The sequence below is a fragment of the Podarcis erhardii genome, assembly GCF_964252035.2.
Source record: "Podarcis erhardii genome assembly, chromosome: 10".
In the NCBI taxonomy this organism is placed as follows: domain Eukaryota; kingdom Metazoa; phylum Chordata; class Lepidosauria; order Squamata; family Lacertidae; genus Podarcis; species Podarcis erhardii.
The window spans coordinates 17,307,890-17,330,433 of record NC_138500.1 but is presented as its reverse complement, the minus strand read 5'-3'; the positions used below and the strand labels follow the sequence as shown (position 1 = coordinate 17,330,433).

The 22,544-nt window shown below is 44.4% G+C and overlaps 1 protein-coding gene across 1 annotated transcript; it reads right to left on the bottom strand.

Annotated features, from left to right (window-relative positions):
* AKR1B1 (aldo-keto reductase family 1 member B) lies at positions 1 to 22,544 on the bottom strand. Its single transcript, XM_081880166.1, has 10 exons — positions 22,367 to 22,544; positions 15,778 to 15,945; positions 13,638 to 13,754; positions 11,104 to 11,181; positions 8,653 to 8,775; positions 6,534 to 6,640; positions 5,192 to 5,273; positions 4,419 to 4,502; positions 2,749 to 2,831; positions 1 to 566 (listed from the first exon to the last, which is right to left on the bottom strand). The coding sequence occupies exons 1-10, from the start codon at positions 22,430 to 22,432 to the stop codon at positions 524 to 526; spliced, it is 951 nt and encodes a 316-aa protein (XP_081736292.1). The 5' UTR covers positions 22,433 to 22,544; the 3' UTR covers positions 1 to 523.

Sequence of the window (22,544 nt, the reverse complement as noted above, 5' to 3'; positions counted from 1 at the left end):
TTATAGCAACCAGGCAATTTTATTAGAAGCAATACTGTAAGAAGACAACACTTCAAATCCTTTAGAGAGAGCTACCCATGTAGCAACAAACAGATTGCACACACACCTATAACTTAGAAGCTCCCAGTGTGGTGCCAAGGCAAAGGTGTGTCCAGAAAAAAACACAGTTTTAAAACACAAAATGCATTAGAACTTGTGTCTCCCATAAAAAGTGTCAACATATTCTGTCTTTTCAGATGAGGGGAGAAACCAGAGGAGAAGTGGTGGTAGAAAAGTTGGATGTTACTATTCACCTCTCTATAATTCCAACAGCTCGTATCGGCAAGGATGATTCTGCCAAATAAAGATGACACATGACTTTGTTCTTAAAAATACCTCTGCTCAGAACATATCGCATCTAGGCTGGAAAAGGTTTATAGAAGATGTGTGGAGAGGACAGATTTTTTTTTTTTATTTTTTTTAATGCCAGGAAGTCTACACAAAAAGTCCACATATTCTGTTTTGAAAAGTTTCAGGACCAGAATTAATATTCGGTTTTGAACGGATAATCCTTGTGGTTGGCACACCTATGAAAAGAAAGAGTTAAATCAGAAGTTTGGTTTTACTTATGCCAATGCCTATTTTAGGGGAACCAGGGCAAACTGGAAGCATGGAGCACCCTAAACTCTCAAAAAGTATCTGTTTCGGCCAGTACAATTTGTGAACCAACAAGTAAAATGCTGCCTATTAGTCATACACCCAAAACCCCAGTTTTTCCTGCCCCCCTAAAAGTACAAGAAATGGGACTTGTTGAGCATCTGGAAAAACGCAAATTAGGAGGTGGGTCACAAATTGTTAAGGCCTTGTCCAGCACCACCCCCAGCAGACACCAGCTGGCAGCATGAAAATACTTAGTACAGTGGTACCTTGGATTAAGTACTTAATTTGTTCCGGAGGTCTGTACTTAACCTGAAACTGTTCTTAAACTGAAGCACCACTTTAGCTAATGGAGCCTCATGCTGCCAGAGCACGATTTCTGTTCTCATCCTGAAGCAAAGTTCTTAACCCGAGGTAATATTTCTGGGTTAGCGGAGTCTGTAACCTGAAGTGTATGTAACCTGAAGCGTATGTAACCCAAGGTACCACTGTACTATAATGGATGTACTTGCTGTATGAGGAAGAATGTCCACAGTTTTTTGTTTTTTAAATGATTTTACAGCAGTGTCCAGAAATTGAACTTGAAATTTGAGTGCAAAATACTGAACCTTCAAAGTACGATAAGACAATTCCACAAAGTTTACTTTTGCTGGACATTTTTGAAATTTACAGCAATATCATCCATTTAAAAAAACCTTAAGAAACCAGGACCATACTGTAGTCAGCAAACTAAACCTCAAACCTCAAAGCAGAATGCTGAATGTTCACAATTGTGGAAGAAGCCACACGAAGAAAGTATGAAGAGAGAAACCATCTACACTTTAAATGAAGAAATGTGGGGAAACAGCGGGCCAAACTTTTTCAACCCTTCTCTGCCTCTGGAACTGAGAAGCGATTATTTGGCTACATTCTGATAAACCAGCTATCTCAAACAGCGGTGCTGTCATGGCAGGACTTTGGCACAAGACATCCAGGACTCCACTCAGCAGAATGAGAAGGAAGTCCCCCCCCAGAGGCTGCAGGGATGGCCTCCTTTAACTTCTAAGCGAATTTAAACATTACCATCTAAAGCGGAAGATCCCCGAGACACTAAGAGGTCCGGACTGCACCACTGATGTAGCAATTAAAGCAGGCCTCGAGATTGCCCTGAGGGAAAGCTAATCAATAATGTTCCTAAAAGCGGCAGATACGTCAAGAGAAAGTGGTGGTGGGGATTCTGTGGTAAAGCTTACAGAAGGCCATCTTAATGAGAAAATGGCAAGAGCCTGTTTTAAAGGATTGGTTAAACACTCAGAGCTTCCAAACTATAGCAGAGTGTGACCAAGTCAGTAGTCATGCTTACCAATGGTAAGGATAACGAACCTGTTTCACAGGTCAGGCAATTTTTTTAACTTTATGCTAATCATAACTGCCAGTTGTAAGAAATGATTAAATGATAACCTAACCAGCTTTTTTAGCCACTGGGTGAAAACTGATTTAATGTCCTCTAACAAAGGGCCAGCATTAGCCATAATCACTATTGGCAGATTTCTGGATTATTTGTAGTAGATCAGCAAGAGATTGCAACTCCCAGTCCTCTATAGCGGTGGCTACAACTGAAAACATTCTGCTCCCCCAGACTGCCCCACCTGCAAATTCAGATTCTGGAAAAGAACTCTGGGGGGGAGGAAACAGGAGCAGATTTTAGTGTCAAAGGGCCTGAAGACTTGGTTCTGGTACTGATCACGAATTCATGGGCTGAGGAAATGTTTAGAATAATCTTGTACCGGCAATCTTAATGCATGTCTGCATTATATCATATCTCACAAGCTTGATGTCTGCCCACCCCAGATTAGAACAGGCTGGTCTTCATCCCTGACCGCCCCAAATGAACTTTGTAAAAGAAGGTTGGCACAAATGTCTTTTAAAAAAATATAATTACTTTTATCATTCCCCCCCCAAGAAGGTTGTTTCCCCAATCACCTTTTAACGATTGTGATTAAAAACTCTTTTGATCTATTTAACCAATTGTCTAACTAAGCACTGCAGAACTGTTCTATACTGATCCTGGACATGAGAGTCCGACAATGCTGTTTATCAACCCTTTTCGATTTTTCAGACCCTGCTACTTACTGGCTAAATGCACATGCTCTCCAGTTCCTGTTGAAACTGAGAATGGTTTCTAGCTCCTGCTTAGTCAAGTCAAAGTCAAACACCTGGCAAGGAGAAAGAAAAAGCAGAATTTCCAATTCATGGCAGGTTCACAAGAATTGTGGAGGTTTACATCACTTGTTTTATGCATTATTTGCATTTGTAGCCTGCCTCTTCTTCCCAAGTGTTCAATGGAGTAAATAAGCAAAAGCAAGTGTCTTCCCATTTTACCTTCACTGAAATCTTAGCCAATGTCCCATCAAACCCAGCATCCTGTTCTCACAGTGGCCAATCAGATGCCTGTGGGAAACCTGGAAGCAGGAGAGCACTCTTCTCCTGAGTGGAATTCAGAAGCATCGCTGCCTCCAAAAGTGACGTTGGTCGGGTTGAGAGATGCCCAAAGCAGCCTAGTAGAGTTGGCCTCTTTTACTGGTTTTGGGGTTGGCTCCAATGAGTTGGGGAAGGCATTTGGGGCCAACTCTGAAATGGGGCGAAAGGAGGCAGTGAAGTGGTTCGTACCCTTTCTGGGGGAATGAGCTTACAGCAGTGGCAGCAAGGACTCAGACAAATAATAATAATAATAATAATAATAATAATAATAATAATAATAATAAAAATAATAATTTATTATTTATACCCTGTCCATCTGGCTGGGCCTCCCCAGCCACCCTGGGCGGCTTCCAATGAAGTATTAAAATACAGTGGTCTGTTAAACATTAAAAGCTTCCCTAAACAGGGCTGCCTTCAGATGTCTTCTAAAAGTCTGGTAGTTGTTCTTCTCTTTGACATCTGGTGGGAGGGCCTTCCACAGGGTGGGTGCTACCACCGAGAAGGCCCTCTGCCTGGTTCCCTGGAACTTGGCTTCTCGCAGTGAAGGAACCACCAGAAGGCCCTCAGCGCTGGACCTAAGTGTCTGGGCAGAACAATGAGGGTGGAGACGCTCCTTCAGGTATGACATTCCCAGCGTGTGTGTGCGCGCGAGCAGATTTCCCAAGCACAATTACCACCCCTCCCTCTCAGTTTATAGACTCTCCTCAACCTGAAACAACAGTTTCAGAAGAAGGAAACAGAATGACAGCCCTTGAGCTGTTGGTCTTTTTTGCTCATTGCTGTCTTCTTTTGGTCAGCACGGACTCTCTAGACTGTTTCTCAAACTTGGGTCTCCAGCTGTTGTTGAACTACAACTCCCATCATCCCTGACCACTGCTCCTGCTAGCTAGGAATGATGCGAGTTGTAGTCTTTTGCAGCTGTTTTGCCTGGATCTTAAAACTGGAGAAGTTAGGAACTGAACCTAAGCCCTAATGTGCTCTCCTGCTGAGCCATCTGCTGGCAGATATACAGACCAAAAATAGATTATTCCCTTAATGGTAGCTGTAATTCATATGTTTATTTGCACCAGCCTTCCACAACATGATGCCCTCCAGATGTTGATTGGGCCTATGGCCATAGATGTCAACTTTTCCCTTTTCCTGCAAGGAATCCTATTCGGAATAAAGGAATTTCCCTTAAAAAAGGGAAACGTTGACAGCTATGCCTACGGCTGCCATAATCTCCGTTCACTAGGTAACTGGAGGGCACTTGTTTGGGGTGACATATGCCATGTAGGACCCAAACCGATCCTGGAGGGAGTTGATCTTACTTTCAATCTTACCTTGAAGTTTTCTTCAATACGTGCAGGAGTAACAGATTTGGGAATCACAATTGTATTTCTTTGGATATGAAAGCGGATCAGGACCTAATGATCAAGACAAAGCCAAACCAAGTAAGTCTTCCTGTTCCAAGTCACAAATACATTAAAAATTAGATTTGCCAGGGAAAACACACACCACATGTTCTTGAGCAAAATGGCACCCCTTTCTGCAAAGTCTGGCTTCAAGTCTCAAATTCCTGAATGGAGTTTAACTGCTGAGGGATCCAAGGGTTGTGGGTCTCCCTCAGTTTTCCTAGTACACATCTGTTGCCAGAAAGTTTGCATCCTTGAAAATCCCCATGGCAAACGCTGGCTCCCTTGGCCTGAAAGTGAGATTAGCACCGCACCCCACAGTCACCTTTGACTGGACTTAACTGTCCAGGGGTCCTTTTTTTTTTTTAACCTAATGGCAAGGAGTGACCTCCCCCTTAACCTAGTGTCTACAACTGCTAACATTTAAAATCCCCATTTCAAGTAGGAGCACTGAAGAAATGAGTTTTTGATCTCCACAATTTAACCTTGTATATATTCAATAGGAGGGGATCTAGACATTGCTGAGCATAGGAAGCCATCATGATTTGTGCATCTGATCTAATCACATCTTCCTGCCAAGTTATCAGGCAGGTATTTCTCAGGTCTGCTTTCTGCCCACTGCCTTCTGAAAACCTCCTCTTTTTGCCAGTCCACTAGGTTCTTTGCTTATGCACTCGATTCAACACATAAATCAAACACACCTGAGCTGCAGTTTTATTGTGCTTAGCAGCTATCTCTTTGATCTTGGGGTCATCCAGGAGAGAGGGATCCTCTGGCTTGGCCCTAGGAAAAGAAACAAAAGCCAAAGGGTAATGAATGCTACTAAGATTACTCACGTTAAAAAAAAACAGAAAGGCTGATCAGATGCAGAGGAATAACAACAACAACAACAACAATTTATTAATACCCCACTTATCTGGTTGGGTTCCCCCAAAGCTTCTGCACCTTTTAACAGGGAATTTCAATTAGGACTTTTGTTCTCTACACTATTAAAAGTACCATCTGCAAAACAGGAATAAAGCTCACCCTACCGGGCTGTTACAAGCACATAATGCATGTGAATAGCACCATCTTTGAGTAGATGAAGGTGCTAAGCAAATGCTAAGTATAATTATGAAGCACAATTATGTATGTAGTAGCCATACAAATAAATTAATAGGCAGATTTGCTGTATTTACTTCCATCAGTGGGTCTGGTGGCCAAGAAGGCAGTTTCTGCACATGATATAAAGGGAAGTGAGGGACAGATGGCGCTCATCAACCTGGGAAGGTAGCCCATCTAATAGAAGGAAAACTCTGGTCCTAAACCTCCACTGCCTTGTGGGATATCTTCAAGAGAAGAAAAGGCTAAGGAGTAAACCCTAAACCAGGGGTCTGCAACCTTTAAGACAAAAAGAGCCACTTGGACCGAAGAAAAAACAACTGGGAGCCGCAAAACCATTGCGACATTTAAAACAGTGGGGAGTGTCGGGGCACACAATGCACCTCCTCCCCTCGCTAGTATCCGCCCCGGAGCCGCGGCAAAGGTGTAAAAGAGCCACATGCGGCTCCGGAGCTGCGGGTTGCTGACCCCTGCCCTAAACAAATCCGGAGGGGGATCCCTAAGGCAGTTGGATGGCACCTTGTATGCCTCCTTCTGGCAACTCCTGCAGCCAAGCTGGTCCCAAACATATTGCTCTGCTTTCCTTTGGACCACATCAGCGAGGCTGAGAGGGGGGTATTGTCGTCTGGGCATCCCAGGACCTCCATACCCACTGCCCAGGCTTGCACCCTGGGGAGGTCTCTTTGGTGCTGCTAACACAGCGGTTTGGCTTTACCCCTGGAGGCGCACTCCATTGTCTCCTGAGACGGACAGATGGCAACAACACAACTTTCATCATAGTGGATAGCTTCAAATCCAAACGCTTAATATATTTGGGGCTGCTGGACCTGGGTTAGTTATCCCTTAAGCAAACTTCCATTACCCATTTACTCACTGAGATGTGGAGCTCCAAGCTCATGGCACATTTAGCTAAGCACTAAAAAGACAACCAAACATTCTCACCATGGTCTGTCAGGGGAGCCGAGGGGGCTATACGCTGTGACAGCGATCCCTTTGGACTGACAGTAACTGATCAGTTTTTCCTGGGTAAGATACGGATGGCACTCAATCTGTAAACATAGAAGAAAACAATTTGCATTATTTGCATTCATCATTTATTTATTTATTTCATTAAAAAAAATATTCACTGCTTGTTTGTAAAAAAAGAAAAGGGCAGGCTGCAATAAAAACAAAACAACAGAGAATTTTAAGATTTGCATTCAGAGATCAACTATGCATATAATAGGAAGTTTCCTGGCAGGTTTCCTGAACAGCTACTGGCAGTTGAACAGGCAAGCCATAATTCATCTGCAAACATAGTTTGGCCTCTTTAGAAAACCACATGGTAGGTTTTACTTTTTTCCCCAATGCCACAATCTCTGGTTGCTGCACTCCTGATTCTCCCCATATAGGCTTTTCTTGGACTGCAGCACTTATTTCATAGTTGGTGGGATTTTCACAGGGCACTCATAATGTTCCCGTTTAATAGAAGACTACCAGCTTTCCCCAATGATTTCCTCCTTCTCCAGCAGCACTTTCAAATGCCCAATTCAATTTCTCAACCACCCAAGCAAGACAGTTATGCTGGTCAAGGTTGAAGTAGAAGAATGAATTGTACAAAAACAAGGAATAAGAAATGGAATTAAGAAGGAGAAATGCAATTTCAAATGAACAAAGTAATCAAGCAAGCACCAACCATGCACACATTATTTTCTCCCATTGCCATCTCAGGTCAAGCTGGCTTGCAAAGTTTTTTTGCAATGGCACAAAACCCTGGAGAAACCATTTATCAAAGGCAGTGGCGGGATGTGTATATATACCAGGAACAACCGAGTTTTTCTTGCATCTTGTTGAACATTCTGTGGGGTGTGGAGAATTGTGATCACTCCAGTCTTTACTTACTGGGGCTTCGTCTTCCTGACCAGCCAAGAAGGGTGCGGAACTATAATGGATAGAGCTGCAAACTTGTTGCGAGTTTTATTTCTGGATTCAACTGCTTTATTAAGGAGGCATAATGGCAACTTCCCAAAAAACTCATGCATGAGTTTTGCATGTATATTTTTTAATCAGTTCACAGCCAGGCCCCTGAAGGATTACCATGTTCCGGCAGTATCCAGAAATTCATCTGCTTGTTTGAAGGAAGAAGCACATTGGTGAGGCTTCTGTGCAGACTTATGAATCTAGCAGAACACACACACTATATTTAGGATGCAACAGGATCCCTGTGCATCCTTGTCTCTGTCACACGATACCTTGGACTCAGTATGCACTGCTCTTTGGGGCTTAATTTCATGCTCACTTAGCATAAATAACATACCCACTCACTCCATTCCAACCATCCTTTTGTCCGCCCACCACAAAGCTAAGAGTTCAGATGCAAAATCTGAAAAGTTACCATTTAAAAAAACAAAAACGACTCCACAGGGGGAAGTTCAGACAATTATTTTGACTAAGCAATTTCCAACGGAGGGGAGGACACCATAGCAGGTGTTGATTCGTGGTAATTAATTCAGCCAGTTAATTTTCAGTGCCAGCTGAAAACCTCCTGCCTCCAAGCCTTTGAGGCTGATAAGAGCTTAAAGCAAGGGACAAGCTCTTGCATACTTTAAGTCTCCATGATTTCTGATGGGGGAAAGTTTTGCGTGTTCTTAACTCTATCCTCAACGTCTTCATCTTTTTTGAAAAGTGTTGTGAGGCGCTTTTTTTTTTGTTACAATCACGTGGCGTATAATTTTCATGAAATAAGTAAATAAATATAATCAACATGCTTCCCCAATCCCAGGCGTGGTGCTGCAGGGAAACAGACTCAAATCTAAGTTCAGCTATGAAATGACACCTCATAGACATCGGCCAATTTCACAGGGCTGCTGTGAGATCAAAGATTCCAGCGCTGGAAATGACTATGGACAAGATATGATGTGGAATAAGAAAAGCAGAATAGCCATAAATTCAGAAGTTCCTAACAAGTACTGAAATCTGCTCATCTTTTTTTTATTTATTCCCATGTCTTCTTGCCGCTGTGAAATGATCAACCCTTCATAATCCCCTAAAAAGCTTCAGTTTACATCGCTGGGCATCCTACCTGATTATTTGCAGGCTTGTACTTTAACCCGGGCTTGTTCAAGATTCTCTCAAGCTGATCGTGGTTGAAATTGGAAACTCCAATAGACTTCACCAATCCAGCATCCACCAGCTCCTCCATTGCCTGGGGGGTGGGTGGGTGGACAAATGAAGACCAAATATTACATAAACATCTTGCAAACATAAATCTCCCCACTGTCCTTAGGAATTCCTCCTGACCTGACTTTGGAAAGCTGTCACACTTTTGAGCCTGCTAAGCTCTCGTCTAATGAGATAACACCTTCAAAACTATCATATGCACCTCTCTGTGAACAGAAAGGGAATTTGGAAATGGGGAACTCCAGACCCAAAAACCAGTACAGTTATACCCTGGGTTAAAGTTGCTTCAGGTTGAGCATTTTCGGGTCGCGCTCCGTGGCGACCCAGAAGTAACGGAACATGTTACTTCCAGGTTTTGCCGCTCGCACAGGTGCTCAAAATGATGTCACGCGCAGAAGCAGAAGCAGCAAATTGCGACCCGTGCATTCGCAGACACGGGTTGCTTTCTCTTCAGGATCCGGAACGGATCCCGTTCACATCCAGAGGTACCACTATACCACATAGAAATAACTATTTGGTCAGGGAGGTGGGAGCACATGTGTGGGGTGGTGTTTGGGGATGACTACTCCCCACTGGTAGTGGCAGAGGAAGGGGGTCCGGTGGGGGCGGTTTACCCCGGGTGTCATCCGGGAGGGGGGGTGACATTCGTTGTGCTGCCCACCCGCGACTCCCAAGCCTACCCTGAGCCGTTGGGGGAAGGCGGGGAGCTGCGCCGCTGTGCCGGCGGCCTTCCCCCTTCGTTTTGACAGCTCGGGAGTTGGGGGAGTCTTGGGAGTGACAGGTGGGCGGTGCGCCATTGCCCCGCACTCCCGGCTGGAGGAGGCAGGCAGGGGAGAGGACGGGAAGGAGCCAGGTGAGCAAACAATGGAGGGGGGTAGGAAGGGGAAAGGAAGGAAGTGGGATCGGTGGGTGCGCCTTTCATTCTGCCTGGAAGATGAGTGCCTACAGCTGGACTACCAAGTGGATTTAAAGGGTCACTTCGGGGGCGGCACTGCAAATGCAGAAGGAATCTTGCAATACAGACCTACTGGATTTAATAATGCTCCTAAGTGAAGGCGTGCCTATATCTGACTGAAGGTTAATATTTTCTATATTCAAGGCAGATTAATTCCCTAAGCACAAGGGGCACGTACTGAAAATTGGAATTTCATACTCCCTTGTAAGAAATTGCGGCACTACAGAACCACGGCTGGCTGCACCATTTTAACATGTGATCTCTCTCTCTCTCTCTCTCTCTCTCTCACACACACACACACACAGAGAGAGAGAGAGAGAAGAACACAGTTTATGGGGCAAGTTTAGACATGTGTTGGGGACCTGGAAGGAGAGAAACAAAAGCTCCCTCAACTCAGGACCCAAACCCTGGAACGCACAGGAGGAGAGGTGGGGTGTGAGGGAAGCAATGGATGCAGCCGGCACTTAAAATGGGAATAAAATAGTTGCTGTCTTTCTCTCTCTCTGGGCTGGCTCCCTGCCTGTTACGTTACATGCGGGGAAACCCGCGTGGGGTTCCTCTCTGTGTAAAGTCTTCAAGCTGTGTAGGGCGGCTGAGTGGGAGGAAGCAGGCAGATTCCAGAGGCGCCACAGTGCGCCACACCCTAGCCCCTATGGGCACGCTGCCTCGGGCGCCCGAGTGGCTTCCTCCGGTGATGCCCACTGGTTCTGTTGCACACAGCATCTAGTCTGGCATGGCCACAACGGTGAAGGAGAACTCAGTACATATTTTTTTTAGTAAATTTGCTTTCACACATATATCTGTAAATATCCTACCAAAGTCAAGAGCAGGGCTGGGGAACCTTTTTCAGCCCAAGATCCACGCTCCCTTTTAAGGAACCTTCCTTCCAGGATGCAGGACCAGAAGCAAAAGTGGCCAGAGCACTGAATGAATATTAGCTTTGTACAGTAGGCTTGTTTCCACAAACTCCTCTCTCCATCTTCCATCCAGAGATGCCAAAAGGCACCATCAGAGTTCAACACATTCAAGTTGGGCAAAACCATGCAAGGAGAGTGCGGGCCAATGAGATAAGATGTGTGCCTGGCATAAGAAGAGTCCGAGGGCGGGGGGGGGGGGGAACGGGATAGAAAAAGGGGCTTAGAGGGCCACATCTGGCTCCCTGGTCAAGGTTTGCAAACCCTAGTCAAGAGGGACCTTTCTATGGTATTTGCAACTATGCACAGCCAATTCCATGTAAAATCTTGAGCTTTACTTAGTGAAGAAGCCCTCCAAGGAACTGATATATAGCACAACTTAAGCCAACAGAAACTGCCATAAATAGCTGCAATCTATGCAAAAGGTGAATGCAAGAAATTGCACACAGAACAAAGAGAAACCTTTAACTGCAGGGGAACATACTTCCCAGGTGTCCTCAATCTTCGTGTTACAGGGTATTACCATGCCTGTTTCATCAGTTGGGAAGAGGTCATCGCCAGCCTGTCAAATGCAAAGCAAGAACATAAGAGGGGTTTGCTTTTGAGTAGATGAGGCTGGCTTGTGCAGAGTCAGACAACTGGCTTTTCCCAGTCCCCAATATAATATTAATAATAATAAATAATAATAATAATAATTTTTAATTTATATCCCGCCCTCCCCAGCCGAAGCCGGGCTCAGAGCGGCTAACAACAGTAAAATGATAAAACATTCTAAAATCATTTCATTCTAAAATTAATTCAAATTAGATTAATGGCAACCAAATCAGATTAATGGCAACCATTGGGCTAGAGTTCTGTGAGGATTGCCAAAGGAGGGAGTCAGGCTGTGCCTTGGCCAAAGGCCTGGTGGAACAGCTCTGTCTTGCAGGCCCTGCGGAAAGATGTCAAGTCCCGTAAGGCCCTAGTCTCTTGTGACAGAGCGTTCCACCAGATTGGAGCCACAGCCGAAAAAGCCCTGGCTCTGGTTGAGGCCAGCCTAACCTCTCTGTGGCCCGGGACCTCCAAGAAGTTTTTGTTTGAAGACCGTAAGGTCCTCCGTGGGACATACGAGAAGAGGTAGTCCCGTAGGTACGAGGGTCCTAGGCCTTATAGGACTTTGACAGGATGTGCCTGGAATTTAACTTAGGACCTTGTGAACAAAGGAATATGCTTTGTACCAAGCCAGACCATATTCCTGCCTTACCTGGAATGGCAGGTAACATTCTGCACACAAACCACATGCTCTGCTACTGAAATACAGCACCAGTGTAAAAGGGACGGTGTGGCATTCTCTTTGTACAATGGGGCAAAAAAAAAAGCCAGGCTCTCAAACAACACCACTGCTCAGCCAGACAACCAGATCAGCCAACCGCTTCAGTTATTTTTCTGAAAAACCAAAATTCTAGAAGGTAACTGGAGCAGTCTCTGTAGATTGTTCCTCTGTCGTAAGCATGCCTGGAGGTGCAAAGTATTCTGCACTAAAATACTCCTGGCAGAATCATCACAGCTCCCTGCTCCAGGATCTCAGAAGCTTGAGTGTCAAGCTCACAGCTTTTTCAGACACCAGTGCAATGAAAGAATACCAACCATATGATCTTTTTTATACCTTTAGCCAGTGGTGAAGTGGTCCAGGGTCTTGGGTAGGTGGGGCGGGGGGGGTCAAAGACCCCTTACTATTTCTGTAGCGGGGTCTCTGTCTCCAGCATCCGAGAGTTGCCCAATCAGCATGAAAGGGGAGCAGCTTTTTGGCTACCATATTCTCCAAAGCTAAGCATTTAGGAACACTGAAAACAGGAGGTCTTCAGTTTCAAGACAAAGATGTGCAGGTTGTATTACGTACAGCGGAACTTCGTGGAAAGCACACTGTTATGCCTATCAACTTGGTTGCTCGAGAGCAAACAGGCAAGATCCCACACTGGTCTTTTCAAAGGCTTTATTCTTGGTGTAAAACATTTACAGTGCAGAGTGCCTCAATTCCATGTCTTGCTCAGTCACTAGCAGAATCTGAGAATGGGGGTCCTTAAACTTTCCTCAGCAGAGTAGTCTCTTGACCCCCAGCCGACGCCTCCCCTCTCTGCGTGAAAACCTACTGCACCGGGAAGGCTTGGGTAAAGGGGGACCTCCCTTCCCCTCCCCCCCCCCCGCTTTGCTCAGGCACGGTGTCTCGGCTCTCTCTTGCATCCTCCGAGCCCTGCATCTCTTCCCCACTAGAGGCGGGGCCTCCCTCCTCCGCTGAGGAAGTGCTGCTTCCCACAATCTTTGGAGGCCCTCTGTAATCCAGCTGCCCTTCCACCTCTCGCCTCTGAGCTGATGGCAGTTCCCTGACACACTCCGAAAGGAGGGATTAGAGAACTCCAAACCATTTGCTCATGTACATCCACAGAAAACAGTAGATCTAACTGAAACACATGGAGATCTGCACTGATTGTTGTAATGCATCCCTAATCATTGTTGTATAATTGTTGGATTATTAGAAGCGTTGTGGCTGTGACCCTGCATTTTTGGATTTGCCCCTATACTTCTGCCTTTAGCACCTTTACACGCCTGCCTTTAGCAGAAGTGGCCAGTGGTTTCTAAATGTTGCTCTACCACTATAAAGACTTTGTGAGGGGCAGCCAGCCAGGAAGGAAATGCAGTCTGCATGAGAGCTTCTCCCTTCAAGTTGCAAGGATACCAGATGCCTGACCCACCATAACTTGGAAGCAGGGCCTTTAGTGCAGCTGCCCCAGTTTGGGGGAGCAGCATCCTTGCAACGATACAACTGGTGTCCACTATCTGGAAACAACTGAAAATGTTTGCGTTCAGACCAGCTTTCTCAGCTGGAAGAACAGGTCTCTGCCATGGGTCCCTACTTTTTATTGTTTTGATTTAAATGATGTAATTTGCAGTGTTGTTTTCAGCCATTTTGATATATTTGTGTGTGTTGCCTAGAGGTAAGGATAGAAACAGACAGACAGACAGACAGACAGACAAGAATACCTTGAATCCCAGAGGCCAGTGAATAAGGTAGAGGTCTAGGTACTCCAGCTTCAAGGCCTTAAGAGTTGCTTTACAGGCACCCTTCACCAAGGCTTTCTCGTGGAATGTGCACCACAGCTGGGAGAGGGGTGGGAAGAGGAAGAATAGCAAGAACACAGGTTAATTCACCAGATTACATCTATTCCACAATGCGTTTTTCTTTTTTAAAATAAAAATATTTTATGAAAGCTTTTTCATAATACAATAGGATAAAAGAAACTAGACTAAATAAAAACAAATACAGGGGTGGGGTGGGGATGGAAACAGCAGTTCTCTTTCAAAAACCGTTGTCTCACACAAAAAGTGTGGCCCCTCCCAGCTCTCAAGTGGGGACCTTCATAGAATCAGGCAATTGCAGAGTCGGAAAGGACTCTGAGGATCTTTTCTTTCTTCTCCCAGTCTCTCATCCTGGGAGAGGTCTCCTCTTCCCTGCCTCTCACTCAGAGTACCTTCCACCACAATGTTATCTCCCCACCCCCCCGAAGAAAATAGGTCTATCACATGAACTGATGGAAATGGCTACATTGATCCGGCAATCTTGCAGGGCTGGGGAAGCAGTAGCCCTTCAGAGGTTACTAGAATGCAACTACTACCATCGCTGAGCACTGAGGACACAACGGTTCCTTCACAACACAAAACTCACTGCTGGTTTCCCCTAGTTCCTTTATTTCAGCTACCTAGTCTTTTTTTTATGGTGGTTGTGGACTTGCTGCTATTGCTGAACAACTAAGAGTCAGAAATCCTCGGTAATGCCCTGCACATCGCTCAGAGATCTATCAACAGAACCTGATCCACCTTCTGCTCACCTCTGCTCTAAAGGATCGGACTTTCAGCTTGGGGTGGGGGGTTATTAAAGATAAAGGGACCCCTGACCATTAGGTCCAGTCATGGCCGACTCTGGGGTTGTGGCGCTCATCTTGCTTTATTGGCCGAGGGAGCCGGCGTACAGCTTCTGGGTCATGTGGCCAGCATGACTAAGCTGCTTCTGGCGAACCAGAGCAGCGCATGGAAACGCCGTTTACCTTCCCGCCAGAGGTAAACCTATTTATCTACTTGCACTTTGACGTGCTTTCGAACTGCTAGGTTGGCTGCAGCAGGGACCGAGCAACGGGAGCTCACCCCATTGCGGGGATTCGAACCGCCAACCTTCTGATCGGCAAGTCCTAGGCTCTGTGCCACCCGCGTCTCTTGGGAGGTTATTAGACCTAGCTTTATCTTTGGAAGCCCAACCATTTTTTCTTGTAGTTTGGAACCATGGTTCCAAACTACAAGAAAGAAGATTCCACCTAAACATTAGGAAGAACTTCCTGACAGTAAGAGCTGTTCGACAGTGGAATTTGCTGCCAAGGAGTGTGGTGGAGTCTCCTCCTTTGGAGGTCTTTAAGCAGAGGCTTGACAACCATATGTCAGGAGTGCTCTGATGGTGTTTCCTGCTTGGCAGGGGGTTGGACTCGATGGCCCTTGGGGTCTCTTCCAACTCTATGATTCTATGATTCTATTCTATGATTCTATGATTCATCTTTCATCAGCTGGGGCTGGCATACTGGCTCTGGTCTCTCCTAGCCTGGCCAGTTACTCACATCCATGATAACGTCCCTCCCTGCTACACTTCGTTGGATGGCCATCTGTCACGGAGGCTTTAGTTGAGATTACTGTACTGTGGGGGTTTGACCTAGATGATCCTTGGGGTCTCTTCCACCTCTACAGTTCTACGATTCCATGAAAACATAGGTTACAACCTGGACTGTGTGTATGGGATAAATCTCACCGGTCCTGAACAAACGCCTGATTCCTCGTCTATTCCCAAACCAAATGCTAGGTGCTCGCCTTAACATTCAAAGCCCTAAATAGCTTATGACCAGGATAACTCAGGAAGCACCTCCTCTCGCTGGAACCTGCCAAGGTAAGAAGCTCCCCTGTCATATATGCATTATCAATTAAATATCTGGAAAGTGGCCCATTGGTAAAATATGATGGGCCCTTCTCTCTGGGGACAGTCAGCATCAAGCAAAAAAGAAAGTTTAGGAGTACATTACAAATCTTGTTGCAACCCACTTTTCAAAGCCCAGCAGGTGGGAAAGTGGGGTATAAATGTATATACCTTACTGACAATGAAAAGTTCCTCACGCTTTACAACACCGGCCTTGATTTTCTCCTGGATTCCGCTGCCAACCTCTTCTTCGTTTTGGTACACATAGGCACAGTCTATGTGGCGATATCCCACGTCAATGGCTTTCTTCACAGCCTCTGCTACTTTCCCTGGTGGGGACTGAAGAACAGAGAAATCCTGTTCAAGCATCCCATTAACTTGCTACACCTTCCTCTTTGCTCCACAATCCTGTATGTATCCATTGTCAATACTCTGGGCCTAGCACAGACATAATACTTAAAACATGAGCAGCAGCCACCATGGTTGGTCACCATAGACTTGGTAAAGATCCTAAACCAGAGGTGGGAAACCTTTTTATTTATTTTTTGCCATGGTGGGCCAGATCTGACTTAGTATAAAGACAGCTCCTTGCGTTCTACCTTTCTTCTGCAGGCAAATTAAAAAGCAGCCTTGTCATGCTCGCAGAATCTTATATTCGCATCAAAGGCTAATATTGGGAGCAAGAGGGATAGTTTGAGTGGGTGGCAGGCGAAAGCAAAGGAAGCAGGTAATGTGCATTGGGCAAATACATCTTTGGCGTGTTCAGCAATGTAAAAAATTGAACTTGAAACACACATGCATGTGTGTGAGGGAGAAGAAATGACCTTGCTGCCCCTTTAAGCTGCTAACGTGTAAATAGTCATTATCACCATCGGTTTCTTTCTATACAGTGGTACCTCGGGTGCCTGGCGTGCTCTGGTCCATGGGGTCATGAAGAGTCGGACATGACTAAACAACAGCAACAACAACCTCGGGTTACATACGCTTCAGGTTACAGACTCCGCTAACCCAGAAATAGTACCTTGGGTTAAGAACTTTGCTTCAGGATGAGAACAGAAATCGTGCAGCGGTGGTGCAGTGGCAGTGGGAGGCCCCATTAGCTAAAGTGGTGCTTCAGGTTAAGAACAGTTTCAGGTTAAGAATGGGCCTCCGGAATGAATTAAGTACATAACCAGAGGTACCACTGTAATACAATTTTCTACATATTCAGCTGTGCTCAAAGCGGCTCACAGAAAAAGCAGTCTAAATAGTACAGTGGCTATATAATAAAAGGTATAATATCACTACAATATAACACTTAAAAAAACCTGTACCAATGGTTAACAGTTCATTTAACAAACATGAAAAGGCAAGCAAGCATATAGCTTATCAATTTTGTAGTCGCCTTAGTCATGTTCGACCCTCCGTGACCCCATGAACCAGAGCATGCCTTGGAAACTCTCGCTTTCTTCTCAAAGCTTCTCGTTTTTTATGTCCTTGGAGTTTTCTTAGCAAAATACTGGAGTGGTTTGCAGCTTACCAATAGGCACAACTAAAAATACTTAGCATCATAAAGTTGGAAGGGACCATGAGGGTCATCTAGTCCCAACTGCCTGCAGTGCAGGAATCTTTTGCCCAATATGGGGCTCAAACCCACAACCATGAGATTAAGAGTCTCATGCTCTACCAACTGAGCCATCTCAGTTACTAGTGTCATCAGTTTTGGGGCAGCTGTTGGATGTAACATTACTGGATATGCTTTTATCTGTGCCCCAGGCAATGAACGTAATCAAAATGGCATTCGGCTGCCCAAATTATATTTGTAGGCGTGTGTTTTTCTTTCCTCCCTCGGATGCAAGGCATGTCACAGGAAGACTTGGGATCCTGTGAGAAGGTCCAGACCCTCAAGGGCTTGCTGGAACTAGCAGACCAGGAGATGGATCAGGCTATCCCTCAAAGCATCTAGCAAAATAGCAAATGGCAAATAAATTTGTAGGCCCGTTTCATTAAGGATGTCTAGACGCCACCAATATTAAAGGCCAAAGGCTGCAGTGTTTATTAGATTGAAGAATTAGGAGAAGGGAATCTTGTTTGAGACAGATGGGTCCCTACAGCCAGAGATCCTGCTTGACTGACTCTGTGTCACTGCTAATCATCGGCAGAGTGAATTGCCCAACATTTATTGGATTGCACCGAGACCTCTAGCTTACTGAAATGAACCAGCTGCCAACAAAAGGTTGTGTATTGGGGTGGTGGGGAATAATTTTCAGGCTGAAACATTGACATATTGTTTATGTGGTGAACACAGAAAACTGGCAGTCTTCCAGTGAGCTGCAAGGCCAGTCCAAGGTATTAGTACCAGTGTACAAGGTCCTGAATGACTGGCGATCAAAGTACCTAGAAGAGCACCTCTCTCAAAATAATCTCTGGCCCAATGATTGGCAGGAAAGAGCCAGTCCATGCCACCGAGTGCTGCCAGGCTGGGGCAGTCCTCTGACAGGGCCTTCCTGGTGATGGTTCTCCGCTTGTGGAACAAAATTCCCGGCGAGGTGTGTCTGTCCCACTCTTTATTAACATTCAGGAGGAATTTAAATACATTCCTGTTCACCCATACATTTGATGAATTTCTGGCACCTTGAAATTATTGATTATGAGGGTATGTGGCTATTTTTGAACACTTTTAGATGTTCTTATCTTTAATGTTTTTACTACTTTGTTGGCTCCTTTTCGAAGGAATGGCAGGAAATATATTTTAATAATAATCATGCAGCCACAGGGTGGGCCGCACACGGAATTCACGTGTGGCAAGTGCACAGCCCCAGAACCTCTCTGGTTCTCATAAGCTTTCTTCTATTTATTTTTGTTGGCACTGACTGTTCCACACTAAATACAAGTTATTGTATATATTATTAGCAAACTTTGTTCTGAGGGCTGCTCCTTCTGCAGTTGAAGTGGCATTATCTACACACAAGAGGCTGGGAGAAGAGAAGATGGAGGAAGACTGGAAGAAATTTAAGATGTATCTACAAAAACATTGTAATTTGGCTGAATGTTAAGAAGGATGCTAGATTATAAAAAATCGGCCACCACTAAATTAGATTTAAATTTGATGATAAGCGAGACTAAAGAAAATATAAAATTTTTTGGAAGAATTGCTAGATTATATTTGAATGACTGGACATGAGATTTGTAAACAAGTTGATAATTTGTTTGGAAAAAACTTTTAACGATGTAAATGGGAGCGGGAGACGTGAGGGAGTCCAAAGAAGTGATGAAACTATGTTTGTGACAGAAGTAAGATTGTTTATTATTTGTGCATTTATATTTAAAAACTTTAATAAATATCTTTTTTAAAAAAATATCTACACACAAGAGGAAGGCAGCAACAGGCTACAAAATCTGCTTAAGTACAAAAGAATCTTAAGAAATAAAGATCTACAGGCAATCCAAAAAACATTGTTCTTTCCACGGTTGTTTTTAATTAAAGTAACACATGCTTTTGAGAATTATCTGTAAGTTTTACTCATCTGCTCACTTAGGAAAGCATTTCTGGCTTTGCGTTTTCACACTATGAACTCAGAATATTTAGAGGGATGCTACAGGAAAATTTGGTAGTAACAAATTTTTTGGTACCCAAGCAGCAGAAGATCTATACATTATGTACTATATTGCTCTCTGTATTCTGAACCAAGAACTAAGTTTATCCTTGATTTGCTAAGTAAGAGACGTGATGCGGCTGATCAAGTGATCACCTATTTGTTATCTTGTTTCGACAAATTTGTGGAGGACAAATTTGTGAGGTTCGCAGTGGCTGCCCCAAAATTGAGGATAATGTGGACTGTAAAGATTTAATTGGGAATGGAATATAAAAAAACTATTAGTATCATGTTTGTGTGAGTGTATGTGATTGTGTTTTAATGCTATATTTATGTATATACTGTAAAGGACGTATATTCTTTTTCCCAGTGGTTGATATGACCATGATGGTCGAAACAACAACAAACAGTAAACACACTTCAGAAACAAAAATCCTTTTGGGTGGGGTGGGGTGGAGCAAAAACAGGTTCAGTCTGAGGAAGAGGTGGAAGAGAGAAAGCTTGCATTAGCCTGTCCATCAAGTTCTCAATAGAGGGTGTGTGGCTTGCTGCAGAGTCAAATGGAAACTTCATTTAAAGTCTCCAGCACCCTTGGGAATGAAATCGCTCTTTGTTATCTTTCTAAGCACACCTCCTGAAAGGTAATGCAGTAGGGCTTGCGGGGGCCAAGAAGCAAATTAGCAAGGCCTGACTGGCAGGAAGCTATAGCTCCTGATTGCTCAGAGCTCTCAGAAGAAGCTTGTGAGGAAAAAATGGTTCCTGGGGCCTAAAAGGTGGGGAACCTCCAAGCAGCTCAGATAATAAAAAGTACTCAGTAGAGGTGAGCTTGCCCAGTGCAAAGCTCATCCTCTTCACCAGCTTCCTTCAACCTGGGTCCTTCCAGATGTTTTGTGCCCAGGGCTAATGGGAGCTGCCGTCCAAAATATCTGGAGGACACCATGGATGAAGAAGGCTGAACTATGCTAAGCCTCTGATTAGCCAAAACAGACTGAACTGCAAGGCTGGCTTCCAGAAATTCACCAGCACGTTATGTCTTTTTGTCCCATGAGAACATCATCCTTTTAAGTCGACCCTTAGGATTATCTTCAAACTACTGGAAAAGAAAAACAAGCAAACCAACAATGCTGTTTCCCACTTTTTCCTCATTAAAATAAAATGGCCCTCTACAAAACAGAAGTTGCTGCTGCTCCTTGTAAGAAAAGGAAGTTATTTCTCTACAACACAGATCTGGAATAAGATTAAAGACGCCCAAAGAGTACAACATGTAAGCACATGCAGTTTCCTTGTTGCATTTTCTCTACAAACTTTGCCAGCTGCTTCTTCAGATCCCCCCAACCGCCGTTTATCTTACTCGCTTCAAATTTAAGTGGAGCCTGCAGCTACGCTTAGTGGTTGGGTTTTGCAGTTAAGAGTGTTGGACTAGGACCTGGGTTCAAATCCTCAATCTGCCATGAAACTCACTGGGTGAACTTGGTGGTCCATTCACATTCTCTCAGCCTAACCAGGATTAAATGGGGAGGGGGAGAAGAACCACACATACTACCTTGAGCTCAGTGGAGAAGCAAAATGTGTATGTTATAATAAATAAGATAGTTGCTTTTGTGAAGTGTTCCAATAGCCCATACCTTCCAGCATACTCCATTTCTACCCAGTTTTCTGTCCTCAACTCAGCATATCATGGACAATGAGGACGCTCTGTCCTCATTAAAAATCAATGATTACATTCGTCTTCCCAGGTGGTTCCCCATCCCTCTATCCCCTTAGGGATTTGTTCTTAAGCATTTTCTTTTTTAATTTCTGCAAATCTCTGGTTCTCCAATGTCTTTTGAGCATGGGTAGGGCTGTTTTGGCTACATGAGCCAAGGCACTCGCCTCGGGACATCGAAATCCGAGGAAGCGATACTTGCAGCATCTCTCTTTCAAGCTGCAAAAACGCCTTCCCCTTTTAAAAAAACCGATGTGTGTTTTCTTTTTCTTTTTTTAAGAAATAAAAATAAATGTTTTCTTACACAGCTTAAACCCTAAAAATGGCATTAGCAAAGCTTGGGAGACCAAAAGAAACTTCACTGTTTTTAGAAATAGTCTCCTTCAGGCAGCCAATAAAATCTAGCAGGATGAGAACATTCTCTGCCACTCCTTGAAAGAGACTCATTGAACTATATAGAACTTCCAACTAAGCGTGCATAAAATAATTCTGCATTACTGCCAAAAATTTCCCCAGTGAAGCTTCTTTACCTTTACACAATCTGCAAAAATTTGGAAGGGAAATATTTTTCCCCAGCAGCTAGTGAAGACAAAAGCAATCTTCCTGCATAATTTTTATGACACATATAAAACATTTAAGGGCCCAACAGGAAAAAAAGAAGTTGGTAAATGTGCACTTCACCCCTATTAATTCCATAAAGTTCTTTGGGGGGGGGCTTACTGCCAAATTATAGAGTTTAAGAGCAGCAGCCCTGGGCATGGAGGTACATCAGGATTATTGGCATTAGAATTTTTTAATATATTTTTTAATGTTACGGTGGTAATGGAGGAAAACTGTGTTAGAAAGCAGTCTTAAACAAAGTTGAAATCAATTATATAAAATAGACCAAACCATTTCCAGAAATCCATTTTATAAACCAGTTTCACACTAACTCTGACCCATATTTTTTATTCCAGTAATGTCTCTGCCCCTCTCCCCACAAAAAATATCCAAGCAGCACAGCACAAGGAATTTTATTCATGCAATTTACTAATCTTAACAATGGGCTTTCAAGGAAAGAGGAAGGGATGTTATATAACAGCTGCATGCATTTCACAGAATAAGGAATTGCTCCGCTCTCTATACCACCAAAAAGACAAATGAAGCAAAATCTGCAAAATATATTAAAGGGGATACGGAGACCAGAGTGTCCCGAGAGGCAGATCATCTGATCAAAGGCAAACCGGAAAAAGCAGAAATAAAGTAAAATCTGCAAAAGCAGCAAACGTGCACCCTATTTTGGGGCGTGCAAAACGAAGCGAAAGCGAAGCTTTTAATTCCTTTGGATGCTGCCAGACGCAGTGGAAAGCTTTGTCCGAGGGGAGGAAAAAGATCGCCCAGCAAGCATGAACTGGGAGGTGGTGGGCAGATGGAAGATGCCATCGGCCTCAAGAGACCCGCTTATCATCCCTCTTTCTTGACACGACAAACACCTACGTACCTTCCAAGTGCCCAGGCCCAGAATGGGCATCTTCGCTTTGGTGCACAGCTCCACGTATTTGGCCATGATTTCCCGGGCGCCGAGGGGGGAGCGAAATGCCACGCTAGGCCGAGAAGCGAGCTGGAAGCGCAGCGCAGCCGCCTCCAAAGCAGGCGCATTTAATGGGCTCTAGCCACGC